This window comes from Halichoeres trimaculatus, unplaced genomic scaffold, assembly GCF_033239565.1.
Source record: "Halichoeres trimaculatus isolate MK-OKI-2021-1 unplaced genomic scaffold, fHalTri1.1 fHalTri1_scaffold_11, whole genome shotgun sequence".
Classification (NCBI taxonomy): Eukaryota; Metazoa; Chordata; class Actinopteri; order Labriformes; family Labridae; genus Halichoeres; species Halichoeres trimaculatus.
The window spans coordinates 28,358,650-28,380,181 of NW_027437189.1; the positions used below are offsets into that span (position 1 = coordinate 28,358,650).

At 41.4% G+C, this 21,532-nt stretch overlaps 2 protein-coding genes across 2 annotated transcripts; one reads left to right on the forward strand and one right to left on the reverse strand.

Annotated features, from left to right (window-relative positions):
• Positions 1–845: 845 nt before the first annotated feature.
• e2f1 (E2F transcription factor 1) lies at positions 846–9,684 on the reverse strand. The gene is made up of 7 exons (XM_074682409.1): positions 8,092–9,684; positions 7,726–7,825; positions 5,859–6,078; positions 5,478–5,630; positions 5,245–5,359; positions 4,881–5,163; positions 846–4,744 (listed from the first exon to the last, which is right to left on the reverse strand). The coding sequence occupies exons 1-7, from the start codon at positions 8,341–8,343 to the stop codon at positions 4,506–4,508; spliced, it is 1,362 nt and encodes a 453-aa protein (XP_074538510.1). The 5' UTR covers positions 8,344–9,684; the 3' UTR covers positions 846–4,505.
• A 730-nt stretch (positions 9,685–10,414) lies between these two features.
• On the forward strand, positions 10,415–19,919 carry znf341 (zinc finger protein 341). The gene is made up of 16 exons (XM_074680503.1): positions 10,415–10,487; positions 11,555–11,665; positions 12,150–12,340; positions 13,334–13,483; positions 13,672–13,986; positions 14,169–14,352; positions 14,431–14,521; positions 14,613–14,703; positions 14,986–15,169; positions 16,026–16,264; positions 16,344–16,552; positions 16,847–16,943; positions 17,078–17,210; positions 18,006–18,117; positions 18,301–18,371; positions 19,010–19,919. The coding sequence occupies exons 1-16, from the start codon at positions 10,457–10,459 to the stop codon at positions 19,558–19,560; spliced, it is 2,760 nt and encodes a 919-aa protein (XP_074536604.1). The 5' UTR covers positions 10,415–10,456; the 3' UTR covers positions 19,561–19,919.
• The last annotated feature ends 1,613 nt before the right edge of the window (positions 19,920–21,532 follow it).

Below are 21,532 nucleotides of genomic sequence, written 5' to 3' on the forward strand. Positions count from 1 at the left end.
TTCTATAAATGTTGATCTTTACTGCTTATACTGAAATCAGTGTTGTTTGTGTTGCTGGGTTTAGCAATTCAACAGTTGGTGTTTTCCCATATTTCAAACAGTAACAAAGCTAAATTTTCAAACTAAATGTGTGCATATTTTCATCCTTTCTAATTTTTTATAGGTTGTAAAAATCTCTGAATCTGTTTGTAAACTGATACAGCTCACAATGCAAGCCTGAAACACCAAGGTCTACCTACAGCCCTGGCCCTGAGAGGCCTCCTCCAATCAGGGGGAAAGGGGTGTGCTCAGTGGGAAGCCCTAAAGAGACAATGGCTTAAACAAAGTGAAATGAACAGAGGCTGAAATAAGGGTTAAACACCAGGGAGGAATAAAGATTTTTTTTCTGAGCTGGCTATGAGCTTTATTCAACATCATAAATGAGATCCGACAATCCAAAATAAACCTGCAACTATTTCTCCCCCCCTGGTTCAAGTGAAACAGACTTTTTTGTTGTTGTTAATGATGGATTTTCTTGGTAATTCAAATTATTATTTTTTCAAGGTTACGGTGGAAGCAGAAAAAAATGAGAACAAAACAAAAGCAGGAAGGTCATGAAAGCATGAGCCAGGCAAGGACTAAAAAATTGCACCTTCATGTTGTGTCCTGCGCCGTTTGTGTTCTGTGTGAAAGAAGTTTGACTCACTTACAGTTAAACTGGTTAAACTGAAGGTAACAGAACCTGACCTAAGCTGCTGTGTGAGGGACACAGAAAGAGAAGAAAGAGGAATCATCAAATCAAAATAGTAATTTTTTTATTTTTGTCAAAGAACATTTGATACAAAAAGGGGCGTACTTGGGCCCATTAATACCTCATAAGTACAAACCAGTTTTTTCCAGTATGTATTGATAAAAATAACATTTTGTAAAAGAAAATAACAGATTAACTGTGAGTGATTGTTAAGTTGCTGGATACGTTTCTTTTAAATGCACTTTGAAAAGCGACTCAGAGCTAGAGCCAATTCACCTTCCATAGTTTAAACCAGGGAACTCTTTAACTCAGAGTTTTTTTTTCCTGTCCGACAGGAATTTAAATACATTCTGATATAAATTTATACACTTTTGTATAGAATCAAATAAGATCTAATTTTTTTTTTTTAGCATGTAGGGCTCAAAAAGCCTTCTCCTGCTTGTCTCGTCAAATTCTTTTGGGGGTTTTAACTGAAGGTGATTTGATCCAACTCTGGTTCAAAAATTACCTTTCATCTTTTTTTTCTTGCACAAAAACCACACAAACCTGAAAACATTGCATTTTTTTTTCACCACGACCTGACACCAAACAAAATCCTGATTTGAGTATTCATGAAAAAAATCCACATTTCACCTTAGCAAGGCACTGCATTTGTCCTGCTGGGAACCAAAACGAACACAAGATCAACAGCTTGAACAGCTCACACTCTGCATACGTCGTCGATCAGACCGAAGTGCAAGATAAAGAGGAAAACAGGACATGACGGAGGTGATTATACAGGTAAAATTGAAGCAGAACGCGTGAGCTGCTGATGAGACGTCAGGCTGGATTCTGAAGTTTGCACAGAAGACAGAGAGAGAATCAGAGAAATAAAAAGTGAATGTAGTTTTTTCTTGTTTTTCTTGACTGACAATTTGAAGCACCGAGGAGTTAAACTGTGATTCATGTGAAACCTCAGATTAGCTATGCTGCCTGCAACATCAAATAGTAGTCACAAAAACTGACATTCATTGAGAATTGAACAAAGTATTAAGAGTTGGGAATGTTTTCCTAATTCTTTCTGCACCACTGGCTAATGCAAAGGTTTCACATGCACTAAGAGTGGGACAGGAAAAAACTCTATTGTGGAAGAAAACATGAAAAAATTAAAGGTGCTACTAATGAGAAGCTTAATCACAAACAAAAACATTTATAAACGAGTCGCTTCCTGCCAGAAAACCAATGAAAAAACTTGTACCATTTTTCCATTAAGACCCTTTTTAAATAAATATAGATTTAAAAAAAACACACTTTTCTTCACACACATGCACACATTAAAAACTTCAGGAATGCAGGAACATGTTAGCTTACATAACTTAAAATAAGAGGAAAAATGACGCAGATGTTTCTAGAAATAACAATATATACAACTTATTACAGGACAGATTTTCCTTTCATACACCGAGCACATGATGTGAAAATGTGTGTTTTTGTTGCTGATTTCTAATGGATGAATGAGAAGAAGCACGTGAGGAGGGAGCTGGTTAAAGACGACCAAAGAAATTGATCCACGTGGGGCCAAGATAAGATTTTCCAGGTACCTACTCTGCACATAGTGAAGGTCGTTGATTTAAGGCATGGACTTTCTGAACTGATCTGAAGTGCATATATCATGACACAAAGCCCCTGTTTGGAAATCTCATCGAGAGCCTAAAGTTCACTCAGCTCTGCGCTGATTGGTTCAGTCAAACAGAGACGTGTCTGAGCGTTAAATCAGAAGATCTGGTGAACTTCAGCTGCGAGTCAGAACCTGCTGAGGAGCTGGAGAGTTTAAGGAGCATTCGTTTACAGGCACCAAGTGAACTTTTCTCCCTCAAAGCCTTGGCTAAAAACAGGTGACAGACAAAAAGAAACACACAACACACTCTCTAAACATGTTAGTATCAACCTATTAACAACCCATGAAATGTGTCTCCAACACTTACACACGTTTGCATCAAAAGTTGGTTTAAGACTTCGCTCTGCTCCAAACACCTGAGACTAAAGCTAACAAATTAAGAACAGACTATTATCACCTCGTTTCACCAACACCTCAAACACTTTCAAACAACATTAATCACCTCACTGTGAACACTTTGCTTTGTCCTTTTCAGTCCCTATAATGGCTTTAGAAACAACCAGTGACACCAGACAGAACAGCTACAGGAAAGAGTGAAGAGTTCGTTACGATTTCTTTCATGAGAAGAAAGACGGGTCCAGCTCCCCAAAAGCATCTCTGTTCTTGTTTTTGTTCATTTTCCACAAAGAGACTGGCTTCATTCATGTCTGATGAAGCCAGTTCAGGGGAAAGTTAAAACAATGTGTGTTAATATAAACAACTCCATGAAGGTTGCAGCATCTTTCTGTAAGAAAATCTACAAGTTAAAGAAGTTCAGCAATAGTTTGTGGTTACAGTCGACTAAAAGCTGCTCTAAAAAACTTTTTATGTACGTCTTTTTTGGTGTCCATGTGGACTTCACTGAATATCGTCCTGTTTATGATATGATGGGAATTAGAAAAGACAACTTTCTTTAAACGGTCCAATGCTGTACTCAGTTTGAGTAAGACTGTTTCTCCAACATGCTGTCAATCATCAAACCCCTTCTCGGCTGATACAGGGATTAAAAACACAACAGACTTTTGCAGTCTCATTGCAGATAGTCCTGTTTGCTTTTGCAGGCCGTAAAGAAGTATCAAGTGAGCACAGTGCTCACTTTGCAAAAGTCTTACATGTGGTAAATAAGACCAGAAAACGCAGAAATGCCTCAAATTATCAAACTCTGGTTAGAATCAAAAATATAAATCTAGTGAACGCTGCGATATCAAAACAGCCCAAAACTTTCAAACTATGCAGAAAACAAGGACAGCTCCAAGACTTAACCAGCTTGTAAAACTAGTGTTAACTTTGTGTTGAGCCTGTTTGAATATTAGATGTACAGGAAACCGAATTAGACGCATCGTTTTCTTCTTTCTCCAGCCTCACTTAGGAGCAAAACTTGAGGCCACATAGGACGCTCAAGAACAAGGTGACTACATCTACTCGGCACCCATGGTCTATACTTCCTAAAAACTCATATAACAGTGCAAGATTTGTGAAAGAAATGAATCTATCAGGACGTCAGGGTTAAGATAACTAAACGACTCAATGAGACGTCTTTACCTTTGTGTCTTGTACACTGAGGGTGTACACAGAGATGCTTTTGGACGTTGAACCCGCTCTTCTCTTATTGCTAGTTTCATAGCAGCAGCCTCTGTGGGATGCAAACTTTTCTTTTCTGCAATAAAAGAAAAAAATAACTCCACAGAACTCCACAGCTGCTCTATGAGACCAGCAGAATGACTCGTAGCTGTAAGCTAACCAGTGTTTGGGAAAACCAGCCCTATGAGTCTCTATATCTCACACTCACACACACTTACACACACTCATAGATACAAACCTGAATGCACACTCCTGCTATATCCACATGGATAAAACCTCATTAATAATAACAAAATAACATTCATATAAATAATTTAAATAGCTGTACTAAAGCTAAATTCTTGGTCTAAAATGTTTCAATGGCCAGAAGAAGTGCTAACAATGTGCTGTACAATTTGGGGACTTTGAGATTTGGGGTTCATTTAATAATTACACCATCCCTCTCCCACAACCCAGAATCAAGACCTGAAGTCTGGGTTTTTGACACAAGTATGTCCTGAAATTCAAGCCCTCTTTTTACAAACCAAACAGCCCACCAGCTCGTCATCCTCCTCTTGTCTAACTATCCTGCAAAACTTGTGAAAGGTCCCCAAAGTCACAGTCAAAGAGTTCACTGATGCCTTCATTGTCCTCGAGTCCGTAGTGGTAGTCGTGACTGGGAGGAGGGGACAGGTTGATGAAGCCGTCCAACGGGAGAGGGAAGCCCTCTCCGTTCAGGAAGTCCGAGGAGGACAGGGGGGAAAAGTCAAAATCAGGCATGTCTCCGAGGGTGAACGGGTCGCTTCCAAGAAGAGATTCTGTCACAGGAAGTCAGGTGTTAAAAATATGTTACCACAGGGAACCACTGGTTACAAATGAATTATCAGTGAACTGACAGTGCAGACGTTTTCTGTTCACTTCCTTTCTGTTGATAAATTCACACTCAGCACTCACCTGTGTCTCCACCTAACACCAGTGAAGACGGGTCCTGCTGAGAAGCTGCCGTCACCGTGGACGACGTCGATGCTGGCGATGATAAACCAAGGTCCAGGCCGGTTGTGGATGTTCCGGCTTGTGATTGGTCGGTGGGCTGTGCAGGAGGCAGGAGCATGGCCGGGTTATCACCGGGTTTTGATGGACTACTTCCAGTCACAGGGCTGCAGACACCAGAGCTGTCCTCTGGGCAAAGGAAGACATCGATTGGACCCCTTGTGCTTTTCAGTGACACCTGGTAACCCTGAGGGCAGAAAACGAGCACATGTTGTGAAAAAAAACTCAGAGTGTAATATAAAAGAGGCTGAATAACCAAGGGCCATACCTTGCAGGGTTCTGAAACCTGCATCTGTGTCTCTGGTGGAGCTCTGATCACCATGACCAGCTGGTCCGGGGAGTCAAAAGACTTTCTTAAGTCCTGGCATCGTACATAGCCCAGCGTGAAGACCACTACAGTTAAGGAATAATTCACTGGCACCAGAAGAAAACAATCCCTATGAGGGCAGGTTGGTTTGAACTAGTTTTGTTTAAGAGCATCCACCGCAGCTCAAAGGATATTTCTTGTTCTGTGGGTCCTCTGTCAGCAGCCTCAGCTGCAGGTTGCATTTGTTGATGAGCTCATCCAGCTCCTGCTCGGCCTCTGTGAGGTCACACACCTCCCTCTGCAAGTCCTTGTGACGGGAGACCAACGCTGCGTCGACTCGATTACCTCTGCAGGGGGAAAATGAAGAACGTCAGTCAGAGAACAGAAAATACATTTCCTGTTAGTCTGCTGTCAATTATCTTTTCGAGCCTTTTTGTTTTCTTGAATTTTCTCATAGTGTTTTCTGTTGCACTTATCCATGTTTCACACCATTATCTTATATTCACTCTACATTTGCAGTAATCTGTGGACCCAGTATCTAGTCTGAAACATGACACTGGCCATCTGCTACTCACAGCCACTGGATGTTGTTCTTTGATTTCTTGGAGATGAGCTGGATTCCCTCCAGGACGTTGGTTATGTCGTAGATGCGTCTCTTCTGGACGTCCAGGACCTGCGAGGCCCAGTTCAGATCCACTACACCGTCAGCAGACTGGGACAGAAGGTTCAGGAAGCGTTTGGTGGTCAGGTTTAGGGAAGTGTCATACCGGGACTTCTCAGCTGTGACACGAGGAACTACAGACACAACATAAAAGAGGAACAGAAACAGAGTTTGACAACATGTCTTTTGGACACGGCGGTTTAATATCTCACATCCTTATTGATCCACAGCAGGTTCAGAGACTCTTCTTAAACTTTTTTTTTCTGTTGTGAAAATCTGAAGAGCATGCACATTTATTCCCTGCTGTTTCTTTTTCTGGGAATTTTTTATCCACACTTAACCTACTATTAAATCGACATGAAAGATATTGTTTGCTTGAGCTCCAAATCAGATTGACACAATACATCTCTCAGGGATAGTTTTTACTCTTACAGGTGATAAAGAAGTTCATCTTCACTGTTTTAAGTATCCCAAACACTTCTTCATCTAACATCATAAACATGACCAAAACAAAGTTTTATGATCCCCAGCAACTTCTGCACTTCCTGTCCAAAACACCTCGAAGTGACACATCAAATCAGAGCAACTTTCTCTCTTAGGTGAAATAATGATGATGGCTCAAAGACTAAAATCCAGACTCCTCTGTCTGTTGGAAGTAGATAGACATAATCGAGAGAGTAGCAGGACAGTTATCAAGAGGGAATATCTTGAAATTACCGTCATCATGTTTATGTCCTCACATCAGTGTGTCCTTGTGTAATGTATTGAGCAAGGATCCTGTTTGTAAGGGGGTCAGGTTCACTGATCCTCCACTCAGATTTCATTTAATGTATTGGTATTGCGTGCGTTGTGGAGCTCTGATGTCACACATTTCTGAAGCGCAAACATAAACTTTTGCAACTTCAGTTTTACTGTCACGCTTCTCCCCTGGATCAGAATGATACTGAGTAAGTGAATCCTAAAGGTCTTGATTTAGGCCAGATGAAAAGTTTCTCCCTGTTTTGGTAAATCTTTTCCCCTTTTCATGATATAAGTGGATCACAAGGTCCCTTTTAGTCCTAAATGTGGACTCTTAGATTAGTAAACCAGTCAGCCTGAATATGAAATTTGAATCCACAAGTGACCTCACAGATTAGAAATAAAAAAGATTTAAGTATGTGAAACATTAAAAATGTTGGTTATTCACTTTTAACTCTTTTAATTCGGAATACAGTTATTCTACACCACTATTTGCTAGATATGAAGTTTATTAAACAGGCATTACAAGCTTAAGGTATTTGGACTAAATTACCCCAAAATAAGTGGCACAAAGTGAGTTTGTAGGGTGTTCAGAAATTTACATGAGAATCTGATGGTTTTGTACATTCCAAATCAAACTTGTTTTTCTTGTTCTCAATAAGGAGGGAATAGAAAACAAATAAAGGGGATAAATCTGGGTCAAAGTTGTAAACATGTACAATTTACACAATATAACTGATACATAATGACATAGGTTTTTCTTCCTGTGTGATTTATTGTCTCTATTGTCATTCAAATAGACCAGGAGTTGAAGTGAGGAGTCAGTGAGGACACAGACATGTCGGCAGGCTGTTGTCTGTGCTCACAAAAGGACAGCTGTTTACGGGACAAAGGGGACGGAGCAAAGGTCACAGTGTGCATGTATGGATAGCTGGATGTAGGACACATGTGCAGCTGACGTGTTGCCGCTCCTGCTTTGAATTCTAGGAAACAATGTAAATCAGTCCACTATACTTTGAGTGACTGTGTGTTTGTGTGTGTACCTCTGGGAGGGGCCGGTGTGGAGGGTGGTGCTTGACCTATAGATGGTCGAGTGGTGCTGACATACTGATGGTCACTATCCAGGTCCAGCTTTCTTTTTACCTGAAGAGATAGAAATGTTTTAAGTTAAAGACATTCAGTGAATAAAAAAGATAGGAATAACTCTTTCTTGCATACTTAAAATAAAGAGGAAAGACAGAAAACAAAAGTGAAACTTTGAAAGCAACAGGCTGGTGGACTTTGGGATGGACTTTGAGAAAATCATCCATATGAAGATTTCAACATAATATAATCAGGGAACACCCATTTTATCACTTCCCTTATCTTTCTTTCACTTCTTTTAACACCTCCCCCTCCCTTGTCCTCACCGGAGGTCTTCCAAGCGCTGGTCTTCTCTTGTCATGGATCCCCACATCAGCAGGACCCTGTGGTGTTGCGAAGAGCAGGATTTCCCCTGTGCTGCTGGGGGCCGTAGCTGAATGGAGTCCCTCATTGCTGGGGCTGGTGATAATCACTATCTGGTGGTCTTGGCCCAGGTCAATACTCCCAGAGTTCAGCAGGGTCTCAAAATCAGCCAACAAGTCCTCCGATGTCTGCCCCGTTATCAGAGTCTCTGACATGGCAGTGTGTCTCTAAGTGCCCCTTATACTTGATTAGTACTATCCACACTATAATGTGACAAAATACAGGACTATAATGTCTTCCTGGCTTGTGTGATAGAACCATGTATGGCTGGCACAAAATATGGATCTTAAATTTTTCTTTTACTACACTCTGTGGGTCACTACTTTAGGACATAGAAATGTTCTGCTTTACCTTTTTGGAGCAGTATGCATTGTTCTGCTAATCATTTAAGATGATGAATCAATATATGATTGTCTTGTAACTTCTGAATAACCACAAAATAGCTGCAACATGCTATTGTTATCATGTGCAATGCAAGTCCCACCCCTAATCAGCACTTACTGTCCTCTGCTCTGCTGAAAGAATTTAAGGAACAAAGACGTAATCATCTTAAAGTTTGCCTGCAGCTATGTTTAGGCAGATTACGCATTTCTTCAAGTTACTTTGGCTCCTCTTTTATTAATCTATTCAGAAACTACATCTGATACATTTAAAGAACAAGCTCACTCACAAGTTAGCGTACAATGTCCCTAATGTATGCACTGATAATAAAAAGGCAGCACAGGACGTTCAGCCAAAAAGCAAATTTGGCAAATAAAACTATATTGCTAAATACGTACAGATCCTTCGATTTGAGGCTCAGCTGCTGATGTTTCAGAGCAAGGATCTCAAACCATCCGTGGAGAATATAGATACAGGAGATTAGCGACCTAATCTTTTGTTTTCATCTCTCCTGACAGTGAAGTGGAGCCGTGAGGCCTGGCCACACTGTCCCCAACACAGCTACCAACCCTGCTAACGAGCTAACGTGTTTCCTACCAACAAATAAACATACAAGTGAACAAACACGTAGCTGTAAAGAGTAAGTTACCCATATAAGGGTATAAAACTGGGTTATATCCACGTATTAATAAATTCGAGATTAGTTAGGTGGTTAATAAAACTTTACAGCAGCTTTCCATGAGTGAGCTATCGAAACAAATTATCTACCAACCAAAAGGCATCACCGCAGCTAAACCACATCTGTGAGAGTAAACACAACAAAGCGACTATAACATGGACTAAACAGGTGGATATTCACGTAAATGAGAATATATAGGACAAATTAGCATGCTAGCGTATTAGCCGTAATTCTTCAACCCCCTCGTTTTGTTGGGGCACGCAGGAAGCAGTCCGACAAAACTGGAAATGTGAGAAAATAAAGCGGAGATTTCGGAGCACTTGCTTTACAAAAGTATCCGTGAGTCCTTCGGTGGATCCCAGCGGGTGCGGTCCTCTCACAAAACCCTCTTCCGGACCCCGATATCGGCTGTTATTGTTGTTATTGTCCCAGCTGATCTACATCTAAACAAGGATCCGACAGTTTTCGCGCGAAATCTTTTTTGCCGCGAAACAGCCACGTGCACCAATCTGACCTGTGTGATTGGTGGGAATTAGGTTCTTTCCGTTGGGCGGGACCAATAGGACTCCAGGCGGGACTAGAGTGCTCTGATTGGTGGAAGCGGCAGTCTGTCATTAAATCAAGCGCAGATTCATCGCTCGGAAGATGTGTTCATGATCCATAAGGAGAACATGAAGTAAATTGTTCTGTCAAGGTTTTCGCTTCGTTAGCTCACTATTCCTAATGAAACCAGTAATCCCTATAAAATGTTCAAGCCTCATTATAAACGTTGATTTATTAGTGTCTTATAGAAAACCAACTACAGGTCATGACTTAACTTATCGCTGCAACTCCCTAGTCCACAAATGGTCAAAAAAATCAATCAATCAATCAATCAATCAACCCGTTCCACATTACTTTCGTTAGGCAATACAATTTTTGGTCCGAAATTGAAAAACAAATGTAATGACGTTCGCTACAACATAATTCTATGCCTTCAAAAAATTATTTGGAAAAAAGATCCTGAAATCTTCCCCCTCTTCTATAATTCTAAATGAATATAAGAAGTACCTGTAGTCATTTAGAAAAATAAAAGGATCAAAAACACAAAAATAAACGTAAAAATAATTAGTTCCTGATTTGTATCTCTTTCAGTTTGGTTCCTACCGGGCTACAAACAAGCAGCCCTTACCAATCAAACGCCGATTGCGCAGTAGAAGAGCAACAAGATGGCGCAGGCAATATTTGAAGTGCTTGAAGGTAAGAAAAAATGTGAATTAATGTGTAACTACAGCAAAAATAATGTTTCAACATGCATTTTACACAAATTCAATTTTAGAAGTCATTTTAAAGCAACTGAACATGCTCTATAGAACGATGCTGAAGCTATTAAAACACCCCATAGAGTAGAGGGAGCTACTGTCACTGTAAACAAACATACAGATTGATTATTCTTAGATCTTGTGTAAGTTTTATGGCTGAATATTGTCATTGTTTTGCGGTTAGACGGTAAAGATGCACAAACCCCGCATACTTTAACGACCTAAAAATATTTTGCAGTAGATAAAATCACTCTGTGGTTTTTATATAATGCTTGAGTTATACAGTTGGCTTATGCTTTGTGCATTTTAGGATTATGTGAAATTTATTATGGCTTTTTCCTTCAGATTTGTTCAAATTTTTATTATTAGAGTTCCATGAAGTCAAAAAGTATTAGCTTGTATTAGGTCTGGTGTAAATCCTATCCTTGGACTTAAATTAGTCATTTAAATCCGTTAGCATGTAGACATCCTTACTATAAAATGTGTTTTTACTACTTGCAATACGATTGTCTTTATGTGCCACCTTTTGTAAAATGACGTTTATCATACTGGGACAAAATCACTGAATTTAATACAACATATAAGAGAATATTTCATGATCAATTAGCTAGCAAGTAGACATATTAAAAGGAAAATTCTCATAATTTAAGTTTGTCTTGATTTTGGAGAAGTAGCCTTTGCTTATTTTGTCGTGTACATGTGTAATTTATGTGTCTTAACATTAAAAAAAAAATCATTACTTGTCATTTATTTTTGCTGGACTTAATGATAAATCATCATTTGCCTGTAGTTTTTTTGTACTGAGTCTCTTATTTGGTTCCTGTTAACTTGACATTAGGTTCTTCTCATCTACAGAACAATCTACTGTTTTTCTTCTGATGACTTTCTAGACCCTTTGGTAGACTTCAAAACTGTTTTTGAAAATGAGTTGTATACATGAGCGCAACCATTAGAGCTCAGGTTTTGGCTGATTTTTCCATCATTCCGCCTCTGATTTCTCCTCAGGCATGGACAACCAGACAGTATTGGCAGTCCAGTCTCTCCTGGATGGTCAAGGTGGAGTTCCTGACCCAAACAGCCAGAATGTCTCTGGGACATCCACCATCCAGTCTATGGGTTTGTAGAGCAGACACAGTAAATCCCAGCTGTGTGATTTCAACCAATGCTTCTGATGTTTTGGCTAGTCCAGCTGTTTGTAAAACAAATACAAGTTAGCATGCTTTCTGGGCTCTGAAGACGCTCTGCTATAACATTGTTTTTATGGGCGCCATGTTTTTTTTTTTTCTGGTTAATGAGTAACTTCATTAAAAAACGCTGTTTGTGTAAAAGCTGTCTTTTCAGCGCGCCATGATCTTGTTTTTCTCACTTTATCCCAGACAAACTCTTTCCAACTTTGCATGCAATATAAAATGTATCCTGACAGCCTGGAGGTCCTTACTATCTTACTCAAAAGACCTACCAGGAGCCATGTTAACAAACATAAATGGTCAGAATATAAATTCTCAGAATTTGTGAATGTATAATATGAAAGTGATAACATCATGGCACATCTCTGTGGAGAGTGTTTTCCCTCAAAACTTCATGTTCTTCTCTCCGGTAGATGATGAAGACGTGTTCCTTTGTGGGAAGTGTAAGAAACAGTTCAATTCCCTGCCAGCCTTTATGACGCACAAGAGAGAGCAGTGCCAGTCCAGCGCCCCCTCCCTGTCTACAGTGAGTCTTGCTTCTACAAATGCGTACACCCCCGTCCCTTCAATCAGTGCCGGACCTCCGACCCCTGCAAACAGACAGGTGAGATGGACAGGGTTGTTTTTTGATGTTGGTGACTTTTGTTTTTCAACAGATATGTACAAGCCAGCAAGTCAGGTCATATGTGGTTGGAAAACTATTCAGTTTTATTGACTGATGTAAAAAGTGAACATGGAACTTATTATTCTGCAGAGACTGATCATCATGGCGGCAGTTTTGAAATATCTGCTTTTGAGAGCCTCGTAAAGGATATTAACATGAAAGGAAATTTTTACCTCCACCAAGGAGGTTATGTTTTTGGGAGTGTTTGTCTGTTTGTCTGTGAACAACATAACACAAAAAGTAACGAACAGATCTTGATTAAATTTCCAGGAAATGTTCAAAATGGGATAAGGAAGAAGGGATTAAATTTTGGAGCTGATCCGAATCACCGTCTGGATCCAGGAATTTTTTTAAAAGATTCTTTTTCATTATGAGATAGGGCTGTTTTCACCATGTGTGTATATAACTCCACAATAAATGGTCAGATTGCTTTGCACAAGAATACAAGACAAGGTCACCATAATTTCTGACAGATGTTAAAGTATGATACAGATCCTGCCAATTTTCTGGATACTGAGATCTGGAATATAAAATATGTACAGGGTCATCATAATTTTCAACACTGTCAGGAAACAAATTATCGTACAAACCTGCAACTAACACCAAATTGTAGCAGACGGTCTGCTGAAAGGAGGTATAACATTAAAGTAGGACTGAAGTGTTGGTGACAATCACAGTATGCTTAGTGAAGGTCTGCACTCTCTGAGGGCTTTTCTAGTTTAAAATGTTTCAGGTGGAAAAATCACAAAATTTTGCACATGAGGAAAGCCAAAATTTTGTCAGTATGACATACAAAGCGCACATTTACGCAGCTCTTGCAAACCAGATTGAGGAGATCATAATACAAAGACTGCCAAGTAGGGAAGAATCATTTGTTCTTTTTACATAGTCATATGTGATATCCTGTGCTATTTTGTCTTCTCTCGTCATCAGGTATCAACATATATCACAGTGCCTCCATCTCCGCTTACACACACTCTGGTCCAAGGCAATGTGTTGGTCAGTGACGATGTTCTCATGTCGGCCATCTCAGCGTTCACCTCCATCGACCAGCCAATGGCCTCCATGCAGACGCCCATACAGGTAATAATGAATAACTTCTCTCCTGACACCTCTGTGTGTCCTGGTCATGTGAAATAATCCGTCTCTGCCACATGGTGTTCAAAATGTAATTCATTTAAAGCCATAACTACAAAGCATAAAGTATCTTTTTAATTGAGACAGTTGCTGCAGTATCATCAACTACATCTGCTTCTGTTCTCATTCTGCAGAGTAACCTGAGCATGCACACAGCTGGTGTGTCCTACCTGCAGCATCACCATCACCACCATCATCATCATCATCATCACCACCAACAGCACCAACAGCAGCAGCAGCAGCAGCAGTCCTCTCACCCCCTGCCCTCCAATCAGACACAGGCCCACCCCCTCCCAGCTGGACAGCCCCCCCAGCAGCCGCTCTCTTCACAGGTGCCAGCCAGTCACAGCAACTCTGTGGTGCAGGTGTACAGCACGCTGCCACACATGGCAGGAGGAGGAGGTGCAGAGATTCACACCCTCGGTCCGCAGCCTTTTCATCCTGTGCAGGTAAGTGAAGAAATGTTTTTCTGACAAAGTTATTCAGGAAGTTAAAGGAAAAGGTCATCATCCTCTCCTCACAGTATGGAAGAAAACTTAAACTCGATTTTTTAAACAAATGATGAAATCATGTGCACAGGCAGCTCAAGCTATAAATCAGATAAATATAAACCACTGTTTTTCATCTTTAGGTACCCAGTCAGTGTGTGGAGAGCCAGTCATATAACACTCCACCTGTGTACAGCCCGGGTAAACAAGGCACCAAAACAAAGCTCTGCAGCATCACCACCAACCTAACTGAGCTGGGCGACTTTGAAAAGGTCATCATTCCCAAACGGCCGAGGAGCAGCAAAAAGAGTCCAGACGGAGCTACAGGTACGAGAGGAAAGGCTTTGATTCCCAATGAAGAATTCGATGATGATCATACATTCACTGAATTTCTCTCCTGAGCAGAACAACTGAAAGGAAAAGGTCCGAAGCTGAAGTGTAATTTCTGCGACAAAATCTTCTCCAAAAACTTTGATCTTCAGCAGCACATCAGAAGGTGAGTTACTGGTCTGCAAAGATGAGTCTACTTTCTTTAAACGGATGATCAGACCATTAATCTCCTGATTTTTCAAATTTCCAAATCTTAGCCACACAGGAGAGAAACCGTTTCAGTGCATCGTCTGTGGTCGAGCCTTTGCCCAGAAATCCAACGTGAAGAAACACATGCAGACGCATAAGGTTTGGAGTAGTTTGTTATTTTTTATCTCACTTGTAACTGCACAACACTGTCAAAGCACAGACAGTTTTAGTTGATGTGTGCTTAATGTGGGTGCTCAGTCCTAAAAATATGGACTAAATTAACAAAGCAAATTCTAACAGAGAGTTTACCTCAGATAGACTAAGATTAGCAGCTTTAACTGAAAGATTGTGAACTGTTATGAGTAGATGAAAAACTTTCTTCCCTATTACTAATGTTGGAAAACAATAATGAGCTAACAGCAGCTGTTGCTTTTCTTGAAGGTGTGGCCTATGGGTGTAGCCAGTACTGTGTCGAGGTTACCAATCACAGTCAAGGTGGTGCCGGTGTCATCGAATGAGGAGGAGGGGTGTCGAGAGCAGCCACAGCAGCAAGGTGAACCTGAAGAGGAGGGGTCACAACAGCAGAGCAGCCAATCACAACGAGAGGAAGAAGCAGCTCAGACAGGTGATATAAATATCTGAGTGTTGGAGTCAATGGCTGTTTTCCAAACGGCCTACTACATACTACATGTGAATGTAATATGTAGTGTGCACTACATACTACCTACTACTTTTGTATGTAGTATGGCTGATCTGTTGGGTCTGTTTTGTAGTGCACTACTCTGGATTCCAGTCTCGGAAGGCGGAGCTACAGATGATGTCGTTTTTTTGCCTTTCATATAAATATACAAAACAAGCTATGGGCAGATCTCTGCATTTAGTTATTTTGTTACCTATATCACAGCAGAATTATCCTGCTTGATTTTTAGTCTTACACCAAAAGTTATGTCATCGACTGAAAATACATCTGGATTTTTATTTTTACAGCTGATGAAAAAGACACTCCACCCATGGTTAAAAAGGGGTAATTAGTCTTTTTTTTGGGGCTTTAATGAATTTGTAGAAGCAGACGCCTCTTTTATAACCAGAAGTGATAAGAGCTACTGGTGTTTCTTTCTCATCACTTCACTTCTATCTCACAGACCTTGTAACGTTAATGTTGTTGTGTTGTGGTTATAGTGCTGACTCATTCCAGTAGATGGCAGTAATTCACCGAAACCTGCCACCCGCATTGACAAACAGTGTCAGCGCTGTGCATTGTGGGAAACAGTATGCCAGATAAATTGGTCTGAGAACTTTTCCTGGATCAGTAGGACATCAGGGGATTTTTGGCATACTGCAGATTTTGCAAGTTTTGGATGACTACTACGTACTGAATATCAGCAAAAATAGTAGGACTGCTAGTGTAGTAGGTGGTTTGAAAAACAGCCAAAGCTTCTCCAGATCCTGTCCAGTGACTTCATGACAACGCTTGATCACAGATGCTGGAGGCAATTTGGAGGAGACTGTAGCCGAGGCTCAGCCAAACCCAGAGGGTGGCCAAGGGGAGAACGGGCAGAACGGGCTTTCTCAGGTGCAGTCCAACCAGAACCAGCAGTGCCAGGCTCCGACCAAACAGATCGTGGTGATCGACAGCTCCTACCAGTGCCAGTTCTGCGCCTGCAAATTCAAGACCTACTTCCAGCTCAAGTCCCATCTGACCCAGCACAAAGGGGAGCAGGTGAGAACAGGAGTGACAGTGGGATGAGACGTCTCTCTGTTGAGTCCCCTCATTAATAACAACGCTGACTTCCTTACAGGTTTATAAGTGTGTGCTGAAGTCCTGCTCTCAGACCTTCCACAAGCTGGATCAATTTCTGGAGCACATCAGGACGCACCAGGAGCAGCTGACCTACCGCTGCCACCTCTGTGGGAAGGTGTTCCCCTCGCTGTTTGAACTGGGAGTCCACCAGTACTCCCACTGCTTCTGCCCACAACAGAACACACGCAAGGAAGCAACGATCTACAGGTCAGCTTGAACATTTGTGTTTAGATCACATGTGAGAAGACAAAAGCAACAGTCTGGCTCCGCAGATCCATGAACACTTTCAACTATGCAGACAGAACAGATTCTTTCTTCCCCTCTGTTGTTTTTACTCTTCATACCTTAGATTTTCAGTCTGATAATCCTCTAATCTTAAAATGACTGCAGTTTTTCCTCAGCTCATTCATGTTCCTGCTTGAGTGGGGTAACTTTGTTGTTGTGGGTCTGAATTTTTTTATAAATTCAGAAACTGACACTTCTCACCATGTTTCCCCTCAGGTGTGTGAAATGCCAAAGCAGGTATTCCACCCAGGAAGCCCTGGAACAACATCTTCTGACTGCTTCACACAACTATCCCTGCCCACACTGTCAAAAGGTGCAAACACAGCTCTGTGCACTAATACAAACAAGTCTCAGTTCCTCTGTTTCTAAAAATTGCCCAGGGTATTAGGTCAGGTTAAAGGTATTTGGGGTTTTTGTTTCTCATGTCAGCACTGTCTGATCTTTCAGGTTTTCCCATGTGAGCGATACTTCAGACGTCACCTCCCCACTCATGGCATTGGCGGGAGGTTCAAGTGTCAGATCTGCAAGAAGGCCTTCAAGACAGAGCACTACCTCAAACTGCACATGCGGATTCACTCAGGTGAGGGAGGACTGTTTTCTCTGTTATTACGCCTGGATAAACTTCTGGGGCTTCATATGAAATGAGCTGATGTTGGTGTGTCTTTCAATAACATTTTGGTGTTTAACTCTAGGATTTAAATTCTTAATAGGGTGAAACTTAAGCCGTGTTTCCACCAAGCAGTCCGGGTCGGTTCGTCTCGGTACTGTGCGCTTTTAGCAGCGTTTCCACAGACTCATCCCGGGACGGATCCCTAAAAACCGAGACGAGCCGTCCCACTTTTTTGGGACCCTTTCGTATGGGTGCCAGACTGAACCGATCCGCTCTCGGGAGGTGGAGCAACACACTGCAGACGGTTGATTGGTCAAAAGAATCGTCACTTACCCCGACAGCGGCTGCATTTCTCCTGGCGGCACACAGACTTCTCTGAAACGAAGCTTGATTGCACTTTGTAACAGAGAGTTACATGAAAATCACAGAGAGGACGAAATGCTGCGTTTCTTCCATCCGTGCTCTTTGTTTACTGTGTCGCGTTTTCTTCTTTGTTGGATTTAATCGCAGGGTAAGCTGCTACGGCGTCGCGCTATTGTTCAACAGCTGTGGCTTCCGGCATGCGGCTTACACGCCGCCCACCACGAGAGGGCACAGTTTGCTGTGGAAACGCAAACGGGATGAGACTTTACTGTCCCAAACCGTCCCAAACCGTACTGAACCGACCCGTACTGCTTGGTGGAAACGCAGTTATATAAAAGAGCCTTGTCTGTGCAAACATCTGAGATGTGCTGAGACGTGTTAAACACTTGTTCCATGTTTTAGGTGAAAAGCCGTATAAATGCTCCCTCTGTGAGGCGACGTTCAACAGGAAGGACAAAGTGAAGCGACACATGCTCATCCACGAACCCTTCAAGAAATACAAATGTCCTTTCAGGTGAGGGGCTCCAGTATTTAAAAAAATCTCTGTATCTTTGGGTGTCTCATTTTTCACATTTGTGCCTTTTCACACTTCTTCAAACTTCTCTCCAAGCTACCACCTCCTCACATGTTCTCTTATGTCTGTCATTTTCAAGTTTTTGTCCTGACACTAGCATTTCTTTTGGGGTTTCTATCACAGGACACATGTTGGCTGCACCAAAGAGTTTAACAGGCCGGACAAACTGAAGGCTCACATCCTGTCACACTCTGGTGAGTCGAGATATTTTCAGAGGATTTCTTGACAATTGGTTGTGAAATAAAACTGTTCTGGTCACATGAACATATCAATGGATTGAAAGAAACTCCAGATCAAAGCTTAAACTTTTAGAGCTCCCCCTGGTGGCTGGCAGCAGGAACACTTTTGTATTAAAAAATGGATCAAAGTGTAAAATAAGAAAATGAATTGTTTTTTTCCAACATATTTTCTGTTGGTTAAAGTTAAAGCAAATTCTTCTAATGATGATTTATGTGCAAGTCAGTTTTTTTTTTTTTTTTAAGAAAAATAAAGCTTGATTTGGCTATTTTATGCAGCGTTCTTTACCACAGTGATAGAAAACATCACAGAAAGAAAACATTACTGATCTGTCGATTAAGTTTGGCTCAGGGGCAAGTGAAGTTATCTTTTTTTTCTGCTTGGAAAAACCTATCTAGTCTCCAGAAGAGAAAACTCCAAAAACAGTTAACATCAAAATTATACTTTTAAAAAAGCGATAAGAAAAATAGCGTCACGTGCCTTTAGGAACTTCTCATCCAGAGGAACCAAAAGTCAAAGAGCTGTTTGTATCACTGGACATTAAAATTTCCAAACAGGCATCAAAACACTGACTTGTATCTCTTCTCTCCTCCAGGTATCAAACCCTACAAGTGTCTGTTCTGTCAGAAGGCGTTCAGCCGCAGGGCTCACATGCTGGAGCATCAACAGTCCCACACAGACAACTACCGCTTCAGGTGCTCCACCTGCAACAAGGGATTCACCAGACAGAGTTATTACAGAGATCACAAGTGTCCCGCAGCAGGGAATGGGACAGGAGCTGAAGGAGGAGGGACTGAAGAGGAGGAGGAAGAGGAGGAGGAGGGAGACGAGGCTGAGGGAGGAGTGACAGAGGAGGAAAGGGATGAAGAGGACAGAAGACGACAGTTCACAGGGAAAAGAAAAGAGACGAGTGAAGGTGATGAAGAGGATAGCTCAAAGGACGGACAGGAAGGGGAGGAAGCACAGGAGGAGGAAGAGGAGGAGGGAAGGACTGATGAAGGATGTCAGGCTGCAGCGTCCATCACTACCACTGATGAACAAAGAGGAAGAGAGGAAGAGGAGGATGGTGATGGGATGAAAAACGGTGATGAAGCACTGGAGCAGATGCAGAGCAGGGAAAACTGTTTGCAGCAGCCATGTTTGTAGTTCTGAGCTTCATCTGTAGAAATATTCTCTGAACATGGACCAAACAAACACACTCAATCATTATTTATGAAAACCGGCAGGGTCGGAGAAACTCTAAATATTTGTTTTAAATTAAAACATTATTTATTTGTGCTGCTTTTACGTTTTTTGCTACAAGTGAAAATGATTTGGAGAGTTATATGTTCGCTGTTTAACTTATTTTGCCAAAGTAAGTAGCAGACTCTCGATGAACTCAAGCACTAGTTTTGGGCTGTAAAGCTGCAGCGGTTCATTATAAGTGTCATGATGTCAAATCCGTCAACACTTTTTTAATTTATTTATGCTGCATAAACTACCTGTTGTATAAGCTTAAACATGTCTGGCAGAATATTTTTGTGCATATTTATAAAGTTTTGCATTTTGGAAACTAAACATCCTGCTTTCACTGCTTTATATGATCAGTCTGACTCAAAATGTAACACTTATTTGTTTGTCTTATTTTTCCACACTTGGAATCCTTGTGCTCTAATGAAAACAAGGAAAGGCAAGTTTACTTGTAGAGCACAATTCATACACAAGGCAATTCAAAGTGCTTTACAGCTAAAACAAAATAAAATCATGATAGGTAAAATAAAATCATACTTTATAAAACATTAAAAATGATTAATTAAATCAAAAGAGGAGAGTGCAGATAAAATACTTTCTGTTGTTGTATGATAAGCTAAACAGAGCTGTTTTCAGCCAGGCTTTGAACATTGTCAGAGTTCAGGCCTGTCTCACATCTTCTGGCAGACTGTTCCAAATTTTGGGGGCATAAAACTGGAAAGCAGCCTCACCATGTTTAGTCCTGACTCGAGATTACTCAGAGATGTACTTTGGGGCTAAACCATAAAGAGACTTGTAAACAAGCAGAGCTGTTTTAAAGTCTATTCACTGAGCCACAGGAAGCCAGTGCCGAGACCTGAACACTGGACTAATATGGTCCTATTTCCTGGTTCTGGTCAGGACCCGAGCAGCAGCGTTGTGGATGTACTGCAGCTGTCTTACAGCTCGTTTTGAGAGTCCAGTGAGCAGGCCGTTACAGTAATCTAACCTGCTGGAGACAAACGCATGGATCAGTCTCAATAAGTCAGGTTTAGACACTATTCCTTTAATCCTGGCAATTTTTTTAAGATGGTAAAAGCCGCTGATGTTATTGATTTGATGTGGCTGTTAAAGTTCAGGTCCGAGTCCAATATCACCCCTAGATTTCTAACCTGGTTACTCACATTTAGAGAGAGAGAGTCTGAAGGTGACTGATAACCCTTTCTCTTTGTTTCTGTGGGCCACAGACAATGATTTCCGTTTTGTCTGAGTTCAGCTGGAGGAAATTATTCTGCATCTACACACTGATCTGTTCAACGCAGCGACAGAGTGAATCTACAGACCCATGTTCGCCTGCCGTCATTGACGCGTAGATCTGAGTGGCATCAGCATAGCTGTGGTAGGACACATTACAGCTGCGTATTAGCTGACCCAATGGGAGCATGTACAAATTAAACAATAGGGGTCCCAGGATTGAACCCTGGGGAACCCCACAGGTCAGGGCCATTTGGTCTGAGACACAGTTACCAAATTCAACAAAGAAAGTCCTGCCCTCGAGACAGCATTTGAACCAGTTTAAAGCAGTACCAGAGATTTCCACCCAGTTTTCTTACCTCTGTAATAAGATCACAGCCCACCACATGGCCCTTAATGTTCCCAACAACACAGACATGAAGATGGATGGAGACAGATGTGCTGAATAAAAGCCAGAATGTCAACAGTTATTAAACGGACATCGCTCTTCAAGAGTGTTTCTTCAAGTGAGCCCAGACCACTCTTAAGTGGTGAGAGCTGTCTTTTTACAGACTTTGGAGACTAAAAAGGTGACGAAACAGAAGTCACACTCATAAGTAGCTCACGGGAAAGCTGGAAGTGTTTTTGTCTCATTTCCAGTAAAAATGGTCTTAAT